The 17,293-nt window shown below is 38.3% G+C and overlaps 1 protein-coding gene across 3 annotated transcripts; it reads right to left on the reverse strand.

Annotated features, from left to right (window-relative positions):
• Positions 1-9,812: 9,812 nt before the first annotated feature.
• LOC146669988 (uncharacterized) lies at positions 9,813-15,195 on the reverse strand. Of its 3 annotated transcripts, none has more exons than XR_014911865.1 (7): positions 13,206-15,192; positions 13,062-13,115; positions 12,869-12,914; positions 12,723-12,785; positions 12,568-12,630; positions 10,680-10,851; positions 9,813-10,547 (listed from the first exon to the last, which is right to left on the reverse strand). XR_014911865.1 is itself a non-coding variant. In XM_085407948.1 (7 exons), the coding sequence occupies exons 1-6, from the start codon at positions 13,219-13,221 to the stop codon at positions 10,686-10,688; spliced, it is 396 nt and encodes a 131-aa protein (XP_085264074.1). In that variant the 5' UTR covers positions 13,222-15,195; the 3' UTR covers positions 9,813-10,547; positions 10,684-10,685. The 3 variants fall into 3 exon arrangements, 2 of the variants coding, with proteins under 2 accessions (XP_085264074.1, XP_085264073.1); XM_085407948.1 differs by having other exon boundaries at positions 10,684-10,851; positions 13,062-13,103; positions 13,206-15,195; XM_085407947.1 differs by having other exon boundaries at positions 13,062-13,103; positions 13,206-15,194.
• Positions 15,196-17,293: the final 2,098 nt, after the last annotated feature.

Below are 17,293 nucleotides of genomic sequence, written 5' to 3' on the forward strand. Positions count from 1 at the left end.
GTAGGGGTAGATTGCCTTTTTGTTTCTTTATAGTTTTCTCCAGTTTTTCTTACTTAGGGAGGTAAGTTTTTGTCTTTTGGTTTAATTCTGTTCAGTAGGTAAGTTTGTTCAATCCTGAAGTAGTCTCCCTTTTTTTTTTTTTGGCATTAGGTCCACCCTGAGTTGTAATCACCCATATGGAAAAGAAATAGTAAAAACTTATATGTGATTACTCATGAAAGTGGCCACTTTCTCATTACTTTCATACATTGTTTTAGTAAGTATCCAAAACATACAAGTTTCATTATATAATTTTTCAAGAGATCTTATATCTGTTTTCACTCTTATATGCTTTTCATACAAGTTTCACACAAGACAGATACAAACTTTATAAGATTTATATATATCTTTTCCATATGGGCAGTTCTTCTTTTTGTGTTAAATAACCTCAGGAATCATTCTATTGTAAATAAATCATTATCAAATGCTATCAGTTGTGTGGCGTGCTGCTTGGGGTCTGACGAGGATGGATTTCCTGTGTGTTATGTTCTGGCCACCCCTAGATGTGTTGTAACAAGAATATATGAGTATGTGAGAGAATTTCTTCACTATGTGTGACCATGTATAATAATGTATGTGCTAGGTTAATAGCCCAAGTTGTTAGTTGGCATACAAGACCTTGCATATGTCTAGTATAGACCAATTAAACTAAAATTCAGGAGCAGACCCATTACAAATATCACCATTAAATGAATTAAACAACTTGAGTTCTCCTAAAAGTCCATGTTCTTAGCCGTGTGTTGTGAAAAGCTATGTTTTGCCCAGGTGGTTTACGAGTACGTGTTTCAGCCATTGGTCAGGGCACAGCTTCATGAATACAAAAACTGCCTTGGTGTAAGAAGGAAATAAGTTCTATAGTGACCATGAGAAATGCACCCAGTCCACCAGATACGCATGCAGCATCTGCATGCAGATATTGGAGGGAAGATAATGTATGTATAGTAAAGAAGTTTCTAGTGAATGGGGAAGGTACAGTATGAAGTACACTGGAGGGTGCTTCAATAACACAAACAATTAAGCGACTCTAGGTGGCTAATATGCATTTACATGTAAACATGTTAGTCTTTTTTTTTTTTAAACACTTTCTTGTGATTATTTTCATTTTGGCTTGAAATAAAACACCTCCCTCTGCTGGTGCTGCAGCTTACTGAAACTTCTGCATGTGTGTCCATTTAAAACTCCACATACAGTGGGGCAAAAAAGTATTTAGTCAGCCACCGATTGTGCAAGTTCCCCCACTTAAAATGATGACAGAGGTCAGTAATTTGCACCAGAGGTACACTTCAACTGTGAGAGACAGAATGTGAAAAAAAAATCCATGAATCCACATGGTAGGATTTGTAAATAATTTATTTGTAAATTAGGGTGGAAAATTAGTATTTGGTCACCTCAAACAAGGAAAATCTCTGTCTCTCACAGACCTGTAACGTCTTCTGTAAGAAGCTTTTCTGTCCCCCACTCGTTACCTGTATGAATGGCACCTGTTTGAACTCATCATCTGTATAAAAGACACCTGTCTACAGCCTCAAACAGTCACACTCCAAACTCCGCCATGGCCAAGACCAAAGAGCTTTCGAAGGACACCAGGAAAAGTATTGTAGACCTGCACCAGACTGGGAAGAGTGAATCTACAATAGGCAAGCAGCTTGGTGTGAAAAAATCAACTGTGGGAGCAATCATCAGAAAATGGAAGACATACAAGACCACTGATAATCTCCCTCGATCTGGGGCTCCACGCAAGATCTCATCCCGTGGGGTCAAAATGATCATGAGAACGGTGAGCAAAGATCCCAGAACCACACGGGGGGACCTGGTGAATGACCTGCAGAGAGCTGGGACCAAAGTAACAAAGGTCACCATCAGTAACACACTACAACGGCAGGGAACCAAATCCCGCAGTGCCAGACGTGTTCCGCTGCTGAAGCCAGTGCATGTCCAGGCCCGTCTGAAGTTTGCCAGAGAGCACATGGATGATACAGCAGAGGATTGAGAGAATGTCATGTGGTCAGATGAAACCAAAGTAGAACTTTTTGGTATAAACTCAACTCGTCGTGTTTGGAGGAAGAAGAATACTGAGTTGCATCCCAAGAACACCATACCTACTGTGAAGCATGGGGGTGGAAACATCATGCTATGGGGCTGTTTTTCTGCCAAGGGGACAGGACGACTGATCCGTGTTAAGGACAGAATGAATGGGGCCATGTATCGTGAGATTTTGAGCCAAAACCTCCTTCCATCAGTGAGAACTTTGAAGATGAAACGAGGCTGGGTCTTCCAACATGACAATGATCCAAAACACACCGCCCGGGCAACAAAGGAGTGGCTCCGTAAGAAGCATTTGAAAGTCCTGGAGTGGCCTAGCCAGTCTCCAGACCTCAACCCCATAGAAAATCTGTGGCGGGAGTTGAAAGTCAGTGTTGCTCGGCGACAGCCCCAAAGCATCACTGCTCTCGAGAAGATCTGCATGGAGGAATGGGCCAAAATACCAGCTACTGTGTGTGCAAACCTGGTAAAGACCTATAGTAAACGTTTGACCTCTGTTATTGCCAACAAAGGTTATGTTACAAAGTATTGAGTTGCATTTTTGTTATTGACCAAATACTTATTTTCCACCCTGATTTACGAATAAATTCTTTACAAATCCTACCATGTGGATTCATGGATTTTTTTTTTTCACATTCTGTCTCTCACAGTTGAAGTGTACCTCTGGTGCAAATTACTGACCTCTGTCATCATTTTAGGTGGGGGAACTTGCACAATCGGTGGCTGACTAAATACTTTTTTGCCCCACTGTACATGTAATGAATAAAATGATACTTCTTCCAATAAAAAAAGATTATTGTTAAAAGACAGAACCAGCCAGGCAAGGTAAAAACTAGTTTAGTCTCTGGCTTCAAACAGCTTCTCCTGTGCTCTGTCCCCTTGCTTCCTGTGTATCCACACACAGTTCTCATCCTTTCTGTCTCCAAATTGTTATTCAAAAATTGTGATTATTAATTGGCAAGACTAAGGAAAATGGCGATGAGGTTAATTTCTTTCTCAGTTGCAGATTTTATTTAACAAGATCGAGCAAATACTCAAAATAATAAAGTAAGTCCACTAATAAGATAACATAAAGTTCAGGCATATAGCTTACAATTAGGGATGCGCGTGACTAGTTGACTAGATGATTGATCGTTGTTGTTGTCACTGGTTGGAGATTGCTTCATTATCTTGTTATTCTTTTATTGCAACATGCATCACTCATAATGCACAGCACAACACACTTTTCAGTCTTGATTTAATATTTTTCAGATGTTAGGACATGTTTTGTTCCTCTGGACACAGATACACAAAAGCACACGTGCACGTTCACATACACACACACACACACACACACACACACACAAAACAAATTTTAAATTAGGGAGTTTTTTTCTTAAATATTGCTGGCTTTAAAACAAGAACAATCACAATAAAACCATTTTAAAATCCACATTGTATTTCTGGTAATTTTTGTGATGTCCATCCATCCATCTATTTGCTTCCGCTTATCCTGGAGCCTTTCCCAGCTGTCTTAGGGAAAGAGGCGGGGTACACCCTGGACAGGTGGCCAGTCTGTCACAGAGCTAGCACATAGACACAGACAACCATTCGTGCTCACATTCACAACTATGAGCAATTTAGAGTTTCCAGTTAACCTATCCCCACTAAGCACATGCCTTTGGACTGCACAAATCTATTTTATTCATGTTCTCTAAAAGCATACCATGAATAAAAAGTTGGATTTGTTTGCTTGAACAGATACGTAGGCAGTAGATTATGAAATCTTTCTTTAAAAAATTAACACCTCACATAAAACCTAAACATATGCAGACCACACAAGTGGGAGAACAACTCTGCATAGCTAGCCTCTATTTCTATACTTTGCATTTATACTAAAATGATTTTGTCATCATGTACGTTTGTGAACTTCTGTGGGTTTCTAGGAGAGTTGTTAAGCTACCGAGCGGATTCATTCTTTTTAAGGTTGAGCTTTTCTCTTGAGCTTTTTTCTTTTTGAAGTGAGGAAATAAAATCCTAACAGCACCCCTCTTTTGGTGTCAGAAAGCTACTGTTGTGGTTTTTTAAAAAAAATGTGTTTCTATCTAAGTTTCTAATAAAACTTTATAGGGGTGTAGAGAGGGGTCATTTTAAAAATCCATTAAAATTTGGCTTACACCCACCAAGATCTTCATGGTCACCTTAATGATTTATTGGTCAAAAACTGACAGAAGGCTTAGAAATTATAACTTAGAAATTATGATTCAAACATGTGCTGTGTGTATGGTTAAAAGATGAAAAATATCACGTCAGATTTGACCGTGGTTCAAAGCGATATCAATGTTCTATAGCGCTATTTAAAACTATATTTCTTAAAGTACAATGTTGTACTGACAGCATATAGGGGAATGATGTGGGGATTCTAACTGTCACCTTATTTGTCACGGTTCTGGGTCATGTTGACCCAGCTTTCTGTTTTTCATGCTTTGGTGTTTTTCTAGATTATGATTTGATTTATCAGTGATACTGTTTTGATTATGATTAATATTTAGTAGGCTTTGGTCAGTGTCAAGTCTGTCTCTCTCTGTCTACGTATTGTTTGTTCTGTTCTTATAAGATTCACCTCAGCTTGAAGGTCCACCTTGTGCCTCTTCTTTTTTGGATTCCAGGTTTGTTTTTTTCCCCAGCTTTTAGATTCTGTGTTTCTGTGGTTTTAGATGAAACAGAGGTCTCCTGCATTTGGGCCCTGTCTCTAGTTATCTGTAACAAATGCACACAGAAAACATACACATAGAATAAAACATATATAGAACTTCATGCTCTGTTTAATCTTTTTATTGTTGGACATTATTTAAAATAGGTCTCAGTAAAACCCCTGAGTTCAGCCACAACCTGTTTTAGCATCCTCTTTTTAGACACACTTTCTTCTAATTGGTTGAGCATCACAATGACGAATGGCAGTTCAAAGTTCTGTGAGTTTCTGAGTAATACAATCTCTTCTTAGCTATGCTGCTTGTCAGTCTGTTGTAATGTGTTGACACCTTTGCTATGGTTGGCAAGAAAAAAATAGCATAGATCTTAATGCATGAGGGCCATGTAGCTGCTGCTGAAATAGCATGAACTCTGCCACACACATATGTATATGCCAAATTGTATTTAACCTCCCTTTGGAATAGTTGATGAACAAACAAGGAAACTACACTCAATCACAGATTAAAGAGAAAAAATAGAACTTTTAGGATGGAGATATGACAATACATTTAGACATGGTGAGGGGAAAACTAACAGTAAATACATGTGAGAGGGCAACAGCCAGGTCCACTCGCACATAATCAAGTCTGTTCATTTTGTAAAGATCTGTGAGTACTGGCAACATGTATTAATGAACCTAAAATAAGCCCTGAAGGACATCATGTGAGATAACATGTCAGTTAATTAGAGCGACTGTGAAAAGTTCAATTGAGGAAAACTTTGACATTTTAGTAAAAATGCTTACAGTAGTTATACTCCTGTTAAGTGGTATAAACAGTGGTGTGCTGTGACTTTTACAGAAAGGTAAGCAGCGACTATACCCCTCTAACCCCTGCATAAAATAAAATAAAGCTTCCTTTGCTCTTTAACAAGACAAGCTGGTTCAGATTAAAACAATATTGCTCTGACAGGATCTTGCTTGCTTCCTGGACATCTTCTCCTTTCTCCTGTGGATTTGCAAATTGTATTACTGCTATAGTTATCAAACTTTTTACTACTAGCTGAAAACTATGTTAGTTGTATTAGATGTGACAGAATTTGTTAGAATAAAAGAAAGTTACTATGAAAAAAAAATTACTACACACAAATTGTATTACTGGCAAATTTTAGAAAAGTATCAAAAATGTAAATATTTATTCTGTAGAAAAAAGTTATATGGTTCAGTGTTAGTGCTGCAGATATTCAAGATCTGACATTTAAGAACGCTTATAAACTGTTCAATCTACAGTAAAGGATCATTATCTATAAATTATATGTTTGTAGTGTTTGTGCAGTGAGAACGAGAGTGGAACCTCAGCTCAGAAACATACCTAAATCCTGATTTAAAAACAACAAAAGCAACAACAACAACAACGATAGATTACGTACATTTATAAAAACAACAAACAAAATAAAAATCTAGCACGCTCTATAACAAGCCAGTCCCATCTAAAACCTGAGGTTTATCTACATTGTGGATGCACAAACAACCTGCTGAAAGCTAAAGGCCTCAGCTTTAAAAGTGTCAGCTCACGAGAACGCCTACCCTCATACAGATTTAGTTGGCTCTGTTGTCAAGCTGCATAAATTCAACTTCCAGTGAGAATGGCCGTCTTAGGCCACAAGATGGCAGTGATGTGGATGGATGCAAACATGCGTAAGAGAAGATTTATCACAGAAAGCTTTTTAAGATAAAAGTAGAGCTGTTGGTTGTTTAAATTGATGTCTGTTTTCTGTTTTGTTAGACAAGCAATGCTTGCCTTGCTTGCTCTGATGTGATGCCACTGGGTTTAAAAATAATACCACCCTTGCATTTCTATATAAAGCTACAGCCATTACACTTTTGGGATCTTTGTCTAACAGGTTTCAATAGCTATGCACCAGCAAAAGTTCACTAATAATGTACTCAGGCCAATATAATAGCAAGTCTCTTCAAAAACACTCAAAGTCTGTGAATTATGGAGATTTTGATGTAGATGTTATAAATCTATTATAAAAAACATGATAGCAAAATAATACTTCAAACTACATAATATTAAGCATTAGTATGATATTAATAAATACTTCATCTGTTATAAAGCATTACGCCTCTTTAGCATGACATTTATACAAATGAATATAACATGGAAACAAAGTAAAAGAGAGTGCCGCTGTCCATTCGGTTTTAACAAATGGTGCTGGATGGGGATAAATATAGCATGAGACATGAGTTGTACACACTCAAAGAGGAGATTCAGGGACATTTATGTAAGGAATAATTACATTGAAACCCTTCTTGGGGAGTTTAGCTGTGTTAAGCTAGCGCTAAATAGCCTTATAGCTGTGTTCTCTGTTGATGCGTTGGTATGGCAGACTCTATATTTCAATATTGATGGGTGAACTTGACTTCACATTCCATTTACTGCTCTTTTGGGTTGTTTTAAAGGTTTAATGACTTGGAAATTTTAAAAATTAATAATCACTTTTTTGAGCTTTGGATGCCAGGTTACTTTTTTCTCATGTTAATATAAAGGCCATTGCACGCCAAGCATGTTGTGAAAAAGTAACATGAATTTTGGATCTAAATTTGTCATGTAACGATAATAAACACTTAATTCATCCTTTAAAACCCCAAAAGTTGATTCTGTTTATCTGGACGTAACGCTTTCAGTGGGAGAAACGTTTCGTTAATCATCCAAATGACTTCTTTAGTCTCAGCTGTCTGCAGGTTTCTCCACCCTTATAAAGACTACATTTGCATAATGACTGAAATGTACATGAAATTACATACAAAAGAACATTAAGAACAGGTGAGCCTGTGAAATGATAAAACTTTTGAGACTCCATTGAAATTTTTTCTTTGGGATTCTCCACAATGAAGGAGATGCCAAGCCACCCATGAACCTGATTCACACCAAACCTCCTTATCCTGAGGCAATGGTGCCAACTCCTCACTAAGGAAAATCGCTATTGGCTGTTCTAAAAGTTGCTAGAAGTTGCTAAATGGCATCATCGCCTAATTTGCATAATTGGTCATGCTTATATAATTGTAACAGACATTGTAGGGGAGAGAAATAACATTGTGGAAGGACATAAGTGAGTAAAAAACACTCACTTATATATTTAGAACTACAAATTAAATTTTGCAATTATTGTGTTTTTTTAATGTCACAATGAGGTCACACAAAACACTGAACTAACAACAAGAAACTGCTTGAATTAACCATAAATGACATCATAAAATAAATACTCATGTTTAGAAACTTCTATTAACGCACGCATATGTGTAAATGTGAATCTAAACACTTAAATCATTAACATAGATAGACTTTGGAAACAGTTCCTAAACAATGTATTAGTTCTTGATGTAATACTTTATTCTGAAATAGTTAATCCATCATTTATAAATTATAAAAATGCTGTCATTTATTAGTTCTGTATGAGCTTATTAATCAAGAATAAACCAATGCTCAATAGTGTGTTGTTTTTAATAAAGTGTGACCCAACAGAAATGAATACACATAAACCATGTGTGTGTTAGCCAACACAGGGATAGAGTTTATCTAAATATATCATAGTTAAATGGGTTGAGGCTTTCAGTCTATCAACACAGGTCTATGTGAAGTGGGTCTTACTGTGACCAGTTTGTGTGATAAACTTTTGATCCTGTGATCCTGTGGTTTTCCTGAAAGTGAGTTCTCACATGTCATGTAAGGCAGGTGAAAATCAGATTCATCAGAGAGACTGCTGTAGTCTGTTCTGTACACTCACTTTTTATCATGGCTGAACTTCTGCTGCTAGTCATGCTTGTGTGTAAGTAAATTTTTTTCAAATTGGATATAACTTGATGTTGGCTATTCCATTTATATCTGAGTTATTTGTTGCTAGTTTGTACTTTAAGTTTTATTATCATTGCATATTTTTCTCTTTTTAAATTTCCTCAACAGATTCTTTTCATGACATCAAAGCACAAGGTCAGTCACTATGCTTTTCTGTCACCACTATATCCGCTGTTTACTTTGACTATTTTTGCACATTATATATTTCACCTGTGCATCTGAAGTTTCATGTTTTATGTGAATAATTTTGGATCTTACAAAAACATAACCAAAACATTTGGCTAGTTTTCAAAATGTTATTATATTTAAATGTAACTTAGCTGAACACTTACTTGTCCCTGTACTGATGGTGTTTACAGTGCATTAAATGTCCCACAATGACCTAAGAGAAAAATATATTTTTTGAATTTGAATGTTTAATTTTTATTGTAAAATGTTCTGTTGTGTAACAGTTTGGCTATGAAACAGTTGCCAGAGAGACCAGAGAGAAAAACTTTGATACATTGGTTAAAAAAATGCTTATTTACTTTCTTTTGAATTAAGTTTTACTAATACTTCACTATTGCTAAAGTGTGTTGTTATGAATACACTGGTAAATCGCTCTGTAGCTGTTAGTCAACACTGGGGCAGAGTTGGGCACAGTCTAAATATATTATAGTTAAATAGGTTGAGGTTTTCAAAAAGTCTGTCACAGCAAAGGTCTAATGTTTGTTTTATTGTGGCCACTTGGTGTTTACTTCTGGCTCTCTGGGAATTGAGTTCTGAAAATTAAATCTAATGTAAGTGAAAGTCAAAGGACTTTTAGTTTGCTTTGTATATTCAAATCATCAAGTTTATTATGGCTGAACTTCTATTGCTACTGAGCCTCCTCCTGATTTGTTTTTTTTTTTGTTTCGGCCCTCTGGACAGCATTGTATACTAATGTCACAGTATTAAGCATTATTAAGGAACAGTTTTAGTAAGGTATAAGCAAGTGCTTAATTCATCATTGTGTATTGTGTCTGTGTTTACATAAAAACACGACCAGCTGCTAACTCTCTAAAACACTGTTGCCCAAAGCCCGATTGGCTAGTGAACTGAAATTATCCATCCATCCATCAGGTTGTTTATAGCTTGACTGCAGGATTCTCCAGCATTTTCCACTAAAGGAGTTTGAATCACTGCTTAAATCCTTAATAGAAAAAGGAAGATATGACACAGCAGTATGGTAAATAATAAGTGTTTATTATAAACAGTTTCAACACAAAAAGATGGCAACACCGCTCTATCAGAGACCTGGCCTTATTTATTTTATTTATTTATTATTTATTACCCTTTATTTAACCAGGAAGATCCCATTGAGATTAAAAACCTCTTTTTCAAGGGAGACCTGGCCAAGATAGGCAGCAGCAGGTGTCTCACAGTTACAGAAATTACTCACACACAGGCAGCAACAACACACATGCAACAATAAGTGAAAGAATACAAATAAAATAAAATAAAATTCAATAAAATTCAAATAAAAATAAAAAAGTCAGTTAAAATGACAATCAATCTAATTGAAACAGTTGCATGTTATGGACTTGGCCTCAAGGATTCGTAGTTTAGATTTAAAAGCACTTAATGAAATGAATTCAGTCATTTTCCATTCCTTCTGCAGTTTGTTCCAAGCCAAGGGTGCTAAATGGACAAAAGCTCTTTTACCAAGTTCAGTTCGGGCAAATGGAACAGAAAGCAACAAGTAACCATGCGGACGAAGAGAATAACGACCAGCATGTTTCATTACAAGCAGGGAACATATATAAGAAGGCAGCAATGTGACTAAGGAGACGGAAGAAGAAACAAACAAGACAGAGAAAAAAACCCCAAATAAAATAAAATAAACACACTTCTGCGGCCTACAGGACCAACCTACTCACTGGTAGCAGCAATGAGGCTCGCAAGCCCACACTACTCAATCTGGAGAGAAGGAAGAGAGAAAGAGAGGACAATTGTTTCTGAGACAATCTGGTGTGGTGGGTATATCAACTATATTGAAATCTGATAGACTGTACTCAAAAACATCACTGAAATCATTAGGCAGACACTCACTCACGGTTATGCATGGTTCGGCGATGAAGAATGGGGTTCCGAGTCTCCGTTGTTGCACAAAGGTTGTGGTTTTTCTTGTTGTTGTTGTTCTGGGAGTACAACATTGCGTAAATATTCTAAAAGCATCAAGGGGTCTTCATGGGGTCCATAGTGGGAAGGGGTTGTGTGATTGCTGTGGAAATATACGTGTGTTAAAAACATTTTATATATATATATGTATATATATATATATATATATATATATATATATATATATATATATATATATATATATATATATATATATATATATATATATATATATATATATATATATATATATATATATATACATGGATGACATGAAGCTGTATGCCAAGAGTGAACGAGACATCAATTCACTGATCCACACTACCAGGCTATACAGCAATGACATTGGAATGTCGTTCGGACTGGAGAAGTGTAGTCAGATGGTAACAAAGAGAGGGAAGGTAGTCAGAACTGAAGGGATTGAACTACCAGAAGGCAACATTGCAGACATAGAGTACAGTTAAAAGTACCTGGGGATCCCGCAGGCGAATGGGAACCATGAAGAGGCCGCTAGAAAGGCTGCAACCACCAAGTACCTGCAGAGGGTCAGGCAAGTCCTGAGGAGTCAGCTGAACGGTAAGAACAAGATCCGGGCCATCAACACGTACGCCCTGCCCGTGATCAGGTACCCTGCTGGGGTAATAGGCTGGCCAAAGGAGTAGATAGAAGCCACTGACATAAAGACAAGAAAGCTCCTTATCATGCATGGAGGGTTTCACCCCAAGTCCAGCACCCTGAGTCTGTACGCTAAGCGGAAGGAAGGGGGCCGGGGACTGGTGAGTGTCAGCACCACAGTCCAGGATGAGACAACGAACATCCAAGAATACATTGGGAAGATGGCCCCAACTGACCGAGTGCTCAGTGAATACCTCAGGCAGCAGAAACCCAAGAAAGAGGAGGGAGACGAGGAACCATCATAGAAGGACAGGCCCCTGCACGGTATGTACCACCGGCAGATAGAGGAGGTGGCTGATATCCAGAAATCCTACCAGTGGCTGGACAAAGCCGGACTGAAAGACAGCACAGAGGCACTAATCATGGCAGCACAAGAACAAGCACTGAGTACAAGATCCATAGAGGCTGGGGTCTATCACACCAGGCAAGACCCCAGGTGCAGGCTGTGTAAAGATGCCCCATAGACAATCCAGCACATAACAGCAGGGTGCAAGATGCTAGCAGGCAAGGCATACATGGAACGCCATAACCAAGTGGCCGGCATAGTGTACAGGAACATCTGTGCCGAGTATAATCTGGAAGTCCCGAGGTCAAAATGGGAGATGCCCCCAAGGGTGGAGGAGAATGACCGAGCTAAGATCCTGTGGGACTTCCAGATACAGACGGACAAAATGGTGGTGGCTAACCAACCGGACATAGTGGTGGTAGACAAACAGAAGAAGACGGCCGTAGTGATCGATGTAGCGGTTCCGCATGACAGCAATATCAGGAAGAAGGAACACGAGAAGCTGGAGAAATACCAAGGGCTCAGAGAAGAGCTCGAGAGGATGTGGAGGGTGAAGGTAACGGTGGTCCCCGTGGTAATCGAAGCACTAGGTGCGGTGACTCCCAAGCTAGGCGAGTGGCTCCAGCAGATCCCGGGAACAACATCGGAGATCTCTGTCCTGCGCAGTATCTTAGCTGGGAACAGCTAAGATACTGCGCAGGACCCTCAAGCTCCCAGGCCTCTGGTAGAGGACCCGAGCTTGAAGGATAAACCGCACGCAGGGGCGTGCTGGGTGTGTTATACAGTATATATATATAGTGTATCATTTCAAAAACAGGATATGTTTGGCTCTTTTGATTTATTTATGACTATACTCACACTTTGTTCTGTGTTATTCCAGATGGCCCCGGTTCTTGACACGCTGGGTACTCTGTCTCAGATCTGATGTATTAGAACATTTGTAAATATTTAAACCTTTTTTTTCCCTTTAAATTGGTTGTCATGTATATGTATACAGAGACTTGTATACATACCTAACGTAAGGCTTGGTCTTATTGCATCTGCTTCTGTGGGTTTTTGTGGTCAACTTATTGACCCTGTGCCGGGGGTATAAGCACAGTTAATACACGGTTTAAACAAAACACACTTATATTTAAAACATGTGTAACACTGTATTTACCTTGTGTTTTTTAGAGGTGTAGTTTGACCTATATAGGCCTGTGATCCTGTAAAAAGAGAGAGAAATATACATTTTAAATGTTACTATATGAGAAAACAGGTATGATTGGTTCTAAACAACGAGACATAAACTGTTTTGTGTGAGCGGGTGACTGTTTTTTTTTTTTAAAAAAAGAAGAAGAAGAAACACGAACCTTGTGTATGTGAAATGTATGCTGTCCCGTTGTGCCGAGCTCCTAAAAATCAGGCTTTTGTTTTAGAAAAGAAAACAGATTGAACACACTATGATATACTGCGGTATAAATTTAAAAATACAATAATAGTTTTGTTTTACTTACCAGATATGAAGTCCATGTTAAAAAAAGAACGCTGTTAGTTTTGTTGACCGTGCTGATGAACAAAGTGCTGTGCTCGCTAGTGCCAATATGAAGTAGTGAGGAAAAATACAGGGTGTCTGGTTAGGATGTTTTTATATAGGTGGGGCTAGTTTCAGTTGATCCCTCTGACATGAGATAAGATTAAAAGAGTAGGATGTAAAGAAGAAAGGAGGAAAGCCTATGGTGGTTCGGTTAGTCAGTAGGAAGTGTAATTGTCTGCCTGTAGAGATAAAGGTGTGGGGTGTAAGAAAATGTGGTGAAACTATAGAGGTCCCTAGGATGTGTCATTACCCCCCCGGGGTTGAACATGGTTTCAGTTGACCTCTGACATGATAAGATAAGATAATGGAACTGTTTGTAAAGAAACATGGTGGAAACTACAGTTGGGATGTGAGAGTGCTGGGATGCTCTTGATAAGGGAGCCTCTTTTATTGTTTTATGACTTCTTTTGCTGACTGTTGGGGGCCTAACTGTAACCCCCTATGTGTAATCATCGAGTCTAACTGTTGCAGAGTTAAGAATCTGTAGTTTTTAGAAGTAACACAAGAAAAGTTTATTTCTAAAGGAATACGTGTTGTTTGTGGTGCTCTATTTAAAACTATTAGCCTCTGTGTCTTTTCGGAGCGCTAAAGAAAAAGTAAAATGCTCCTAAAGTAGTTAAATCATCTATGTGTAATCAACAAGTCTTACTGTTGCAGTGTGTTTGTGACTAGTAGATAATTATAGGGCTAGTTGCATTAAAGGAACGTTGGGGGTTGATACAGTGCTAGTGTGACTATGTGTGACTATGTGCTTTTAAAAGTATCACAGTTTATTTCTAAAGGGATACATGTTGTTTGTGGTATTCTGTTTAAAAACTATTAGCCTGTGAAACTATTAGAAAAGTGAAATCTTCCTAAACTAGTTAAATTAAATGCTGTGTGGGAATACAAGGTTTTTAGAAGTATCACTGTTTATTTCTAAAGGGATACCTGTTATTTGTGGCACACTGTTTGAAACTATTAGCCTCTGTGTGTTTCAGAGCACTAAAGAAAAATCAAAATGCTCCAAACTAGTTAAAATACCCCTAAACAAGTTAAATTAAATCATCTATGTCAAAATAACAGAGCTCTGAGACCTATACAATCCTTTAAAAAGAGTTTAATTAAAACACATAATGGTTTCATTAAATAAAACGCTATTAAACACTTGTGAACTCATATGACCCCTGAACTGAAGTGTGTGTGTGTGTGTGGGGGGGGTGCAAAAAAAGTGCAGGTATATTACTACTATTACATTATATGTAGTCAAGTTATATATTTAAGTATTATATATTTAGTAGGACAGACGCTTTTCTCTGTGCGCTGGATGTGAGGAAGAGGGATCGTTTGAAGAAAAAATGACTAAGGGTTTAGGAGTGGTGAGTTCAGGAGAAGCCGGATGGTTTTTTCAGGCGGTTTCCTGCTTGTTTACCTAAGGTTTGGGTGGGAGCCGCGGTGCGCTGAATTTGAGAAAAAAGACTAAGGATTTTTTAAGGGTTTTGGGAATAGAGTGGGAGTGCTTATCGAGTTATTCTAGGGGTTTTTTGTTGTTGTGCGTTTTTTGGAGAAAAACGGAGGGTTTTTCAAGAGGTTTTTGCTGGGAGCCGTGGTGCGCTTATGCTTGGGGTATAGTTTTTTGGGGATCACAAGAGTTTTTTACGACTCAGACTTTGATTCTAAATCTCCTTGTTCGGATTAAACAAATGCAAATAAATTGAAATAAAGTTTTCCAACGAGGCATGCAACCTGTATCTCCCGCCATACTGAACGTTACAAAAGCACAAGTTTAACTAAGCACTTTTACTCTGGTTTAAGACATTTTCACACACACACACACACACACACACACACACACACACACACACACACACACACACACACACACACACACACACACACACACACACACGGGCCCAGACACTGGCGCGCGCGGGCACGCATGGACACACAGGTTTGGGGTGCGCGTTTTTAAGCATAAAAAAAGTAAAAACTTTTTAATGGCTTAAAATTAAAGAATGCTATTTTTTGATATAAAATTTTTTTAATAGTAAAATAATTTATTTTTTTGGAAAAAATTAATGAGTTATGAACTACCATAATTTGATGAATATCATAATTTCATGAATGTCATAATTTTATGAATATCATATTTTTATTACTTACTGGGGTCATTTTTATGAGGGGGGTCATAAATCACTCAGTTTGACATAATGGGGCCTAATATCACTTTCTGGAGGACGGTAGTGAGAAGTACTAGGAGTTGTGTCACAGAGGTCAGCTCCCACGAACCTATACATGGGCAATGTCTAGCCAGACCTTGCCCATGGAGAGCACTTAGCTGTTTGGTCTCCAGATATATCTGTTCCCTAAATGCTTGGAAAATAAAGAGTGTGAAATGAAGTTCTTGTCTCCGCTTGATCTCTACCATCAAAAGAACCTGTCGGTGTACTTCAACAGTACTTTAACCTTTGTACTGTTTTCATCAGTTAACTTTATTACAAAGAGTGAAGATATGTGATGATTTGTCTGTTGTCACCGGGTGGTGCTGATGCCTAAATCTGAGGGCAGGTCATGTAATCAGAAAGAGAAATTTATCATCACAAACTGTGAAATATAAAGTTTATCCCTCAAATCTGAAATAAAGCTGATCCTTCTCTATCCCTACACACTCAGGAACCTCAGTTGAGGTCCTGGTCGTTGTGTCCTTGGGCAAGACACTTTACCCTACCGCCTACTGATGATAACCAGAGGGGCCGATGGCGCAATATGGCAGCCTCGCTTCTGTCAGTCTGCCCCAGGGCAGCTGTAGCTACAACCGTAGCTTGCCTCCACCAGTGTGTGAATGCGAGAGTGAATGAATAGTGGCATTGTAAAGCGCTTTGGGTGCCTTGAAAAGCACTATATAAATCCAATCCATTATTATTATTATTATTATTATTATTAGAATCAAACATATGAGAAAGGAGACCCACTGAACATAAATCAACGTGATGAGAACCACTGATAATGAAAGAAAACATCTTTGGGAAAAATTTATTTGAGGAGAATTTTTTTTTTTTTCAGAATTAGAATTTTAGTCTGACCCCAGTCCCATCTACTAACAGAGGAGGCGGGGTTTATAACCTGTACTGCAGCCAGACACCAGGGGGCGAGAGAGACGTTTTGGCTTCATTGCAAGCTATTAGGTTGTCCATGTTTTCTACAATTATTAGCTCTGTCCCAATTTCTAGGCCGCATCCTTCGGAGGACCCAGCCTTCGCGGTCTATGTGGGCCGGGTCCTTTGAAGACCGAGAAGGCCGGAAGTGCGAGACTGAAATGGGACGGTCGAGCCTTCAGATTTGGTGGAGTTTAATAAACTCTGATGTCTGCTCCTTGCTTACTAAAATCTTAGAAATATGGTATCAAGCCAGATTCTTACTCTGGACGGCATTACCTTGGCCTCCAGTAACACTGTTAGGAACCCAGGATATGTCCTTCAATGCACATATTGAACAAATATGTAGGACTGCTTTCTTCCATTTGCGCAACGTCTCTAAAATTAGAAATATCCTGTCTCAGAGTGATGCTGAAAAACTAGTTCATGCATTTATTACTTCTAGGCTGGACTACTGTAATTCATTATTATCAGGATGTCCTAACAACCCCCTGAAAAGTCTTCAGTTAATCCAAAATGCTGCAGCAAGAGTCCTGACAGGGACTAGAAAGAGAGAGCATATTTCTCCTGTATTGGCTTCCCTTTATTGGCTTCCTGTTAAATCCAGAATTGAATTCAAAATCCTGCTCCTCACATACAAGGTCTTAAATAATCAAGCCCCATATTATCTTAATGACCTTATTGTGCCATATCACCCTATTAGAGCACTTCGCGCTCGCAATGCAGGCCTACTTGTTGTTCCTAGAGTATTGAATTTTCTGTTTGAGGTTTATTCAGCTTTGTGAAAACTTTATCTCAGCCAAACCGATTTACTCAGGAACAAATAAAACACTGAAAAAAAAACAAAAAATAAAATCTTGAAGTTATCCAAGTG

Source organism: Rhamphochromis longiceps, linkage group LG5 (assembly GCF_057381845.1).
Source record: "Rhamphochromis longiceps isolate RC_006_pf linkage group LG5, R_longiceps_female_GT1.1, whole genome shotgun sequence".
NCBI classification, from domain to species: Eukaryota; Metazoa; Chordata; class Actinopteri; order Cichliformes; family Cichlidae; genus Rhamphochromis; species Rhamphochromis longiceps.

What these genes read in the sequence shown, in the direction of transcription:
- LOC146669988 (XM_085407948.1), bottom strand. An exon ending in AAGACCAAGCCTTACGTTAG is followed by an intron (nt 12,631 to 12,722) that starts GTATGTATACAA and finishes CTAATACATCAG; the next exon opens with ATCTGAGACAGAGTACCCAG. An exon ending in GGAATAACACAGAACAAAGT is followed by an intron (nt 10,852 to 12,567) that starts GTGAGTATAGTC and finishes ATATTTCCACAG; the next exon opens with CAATCACACAACCCCTTCCC.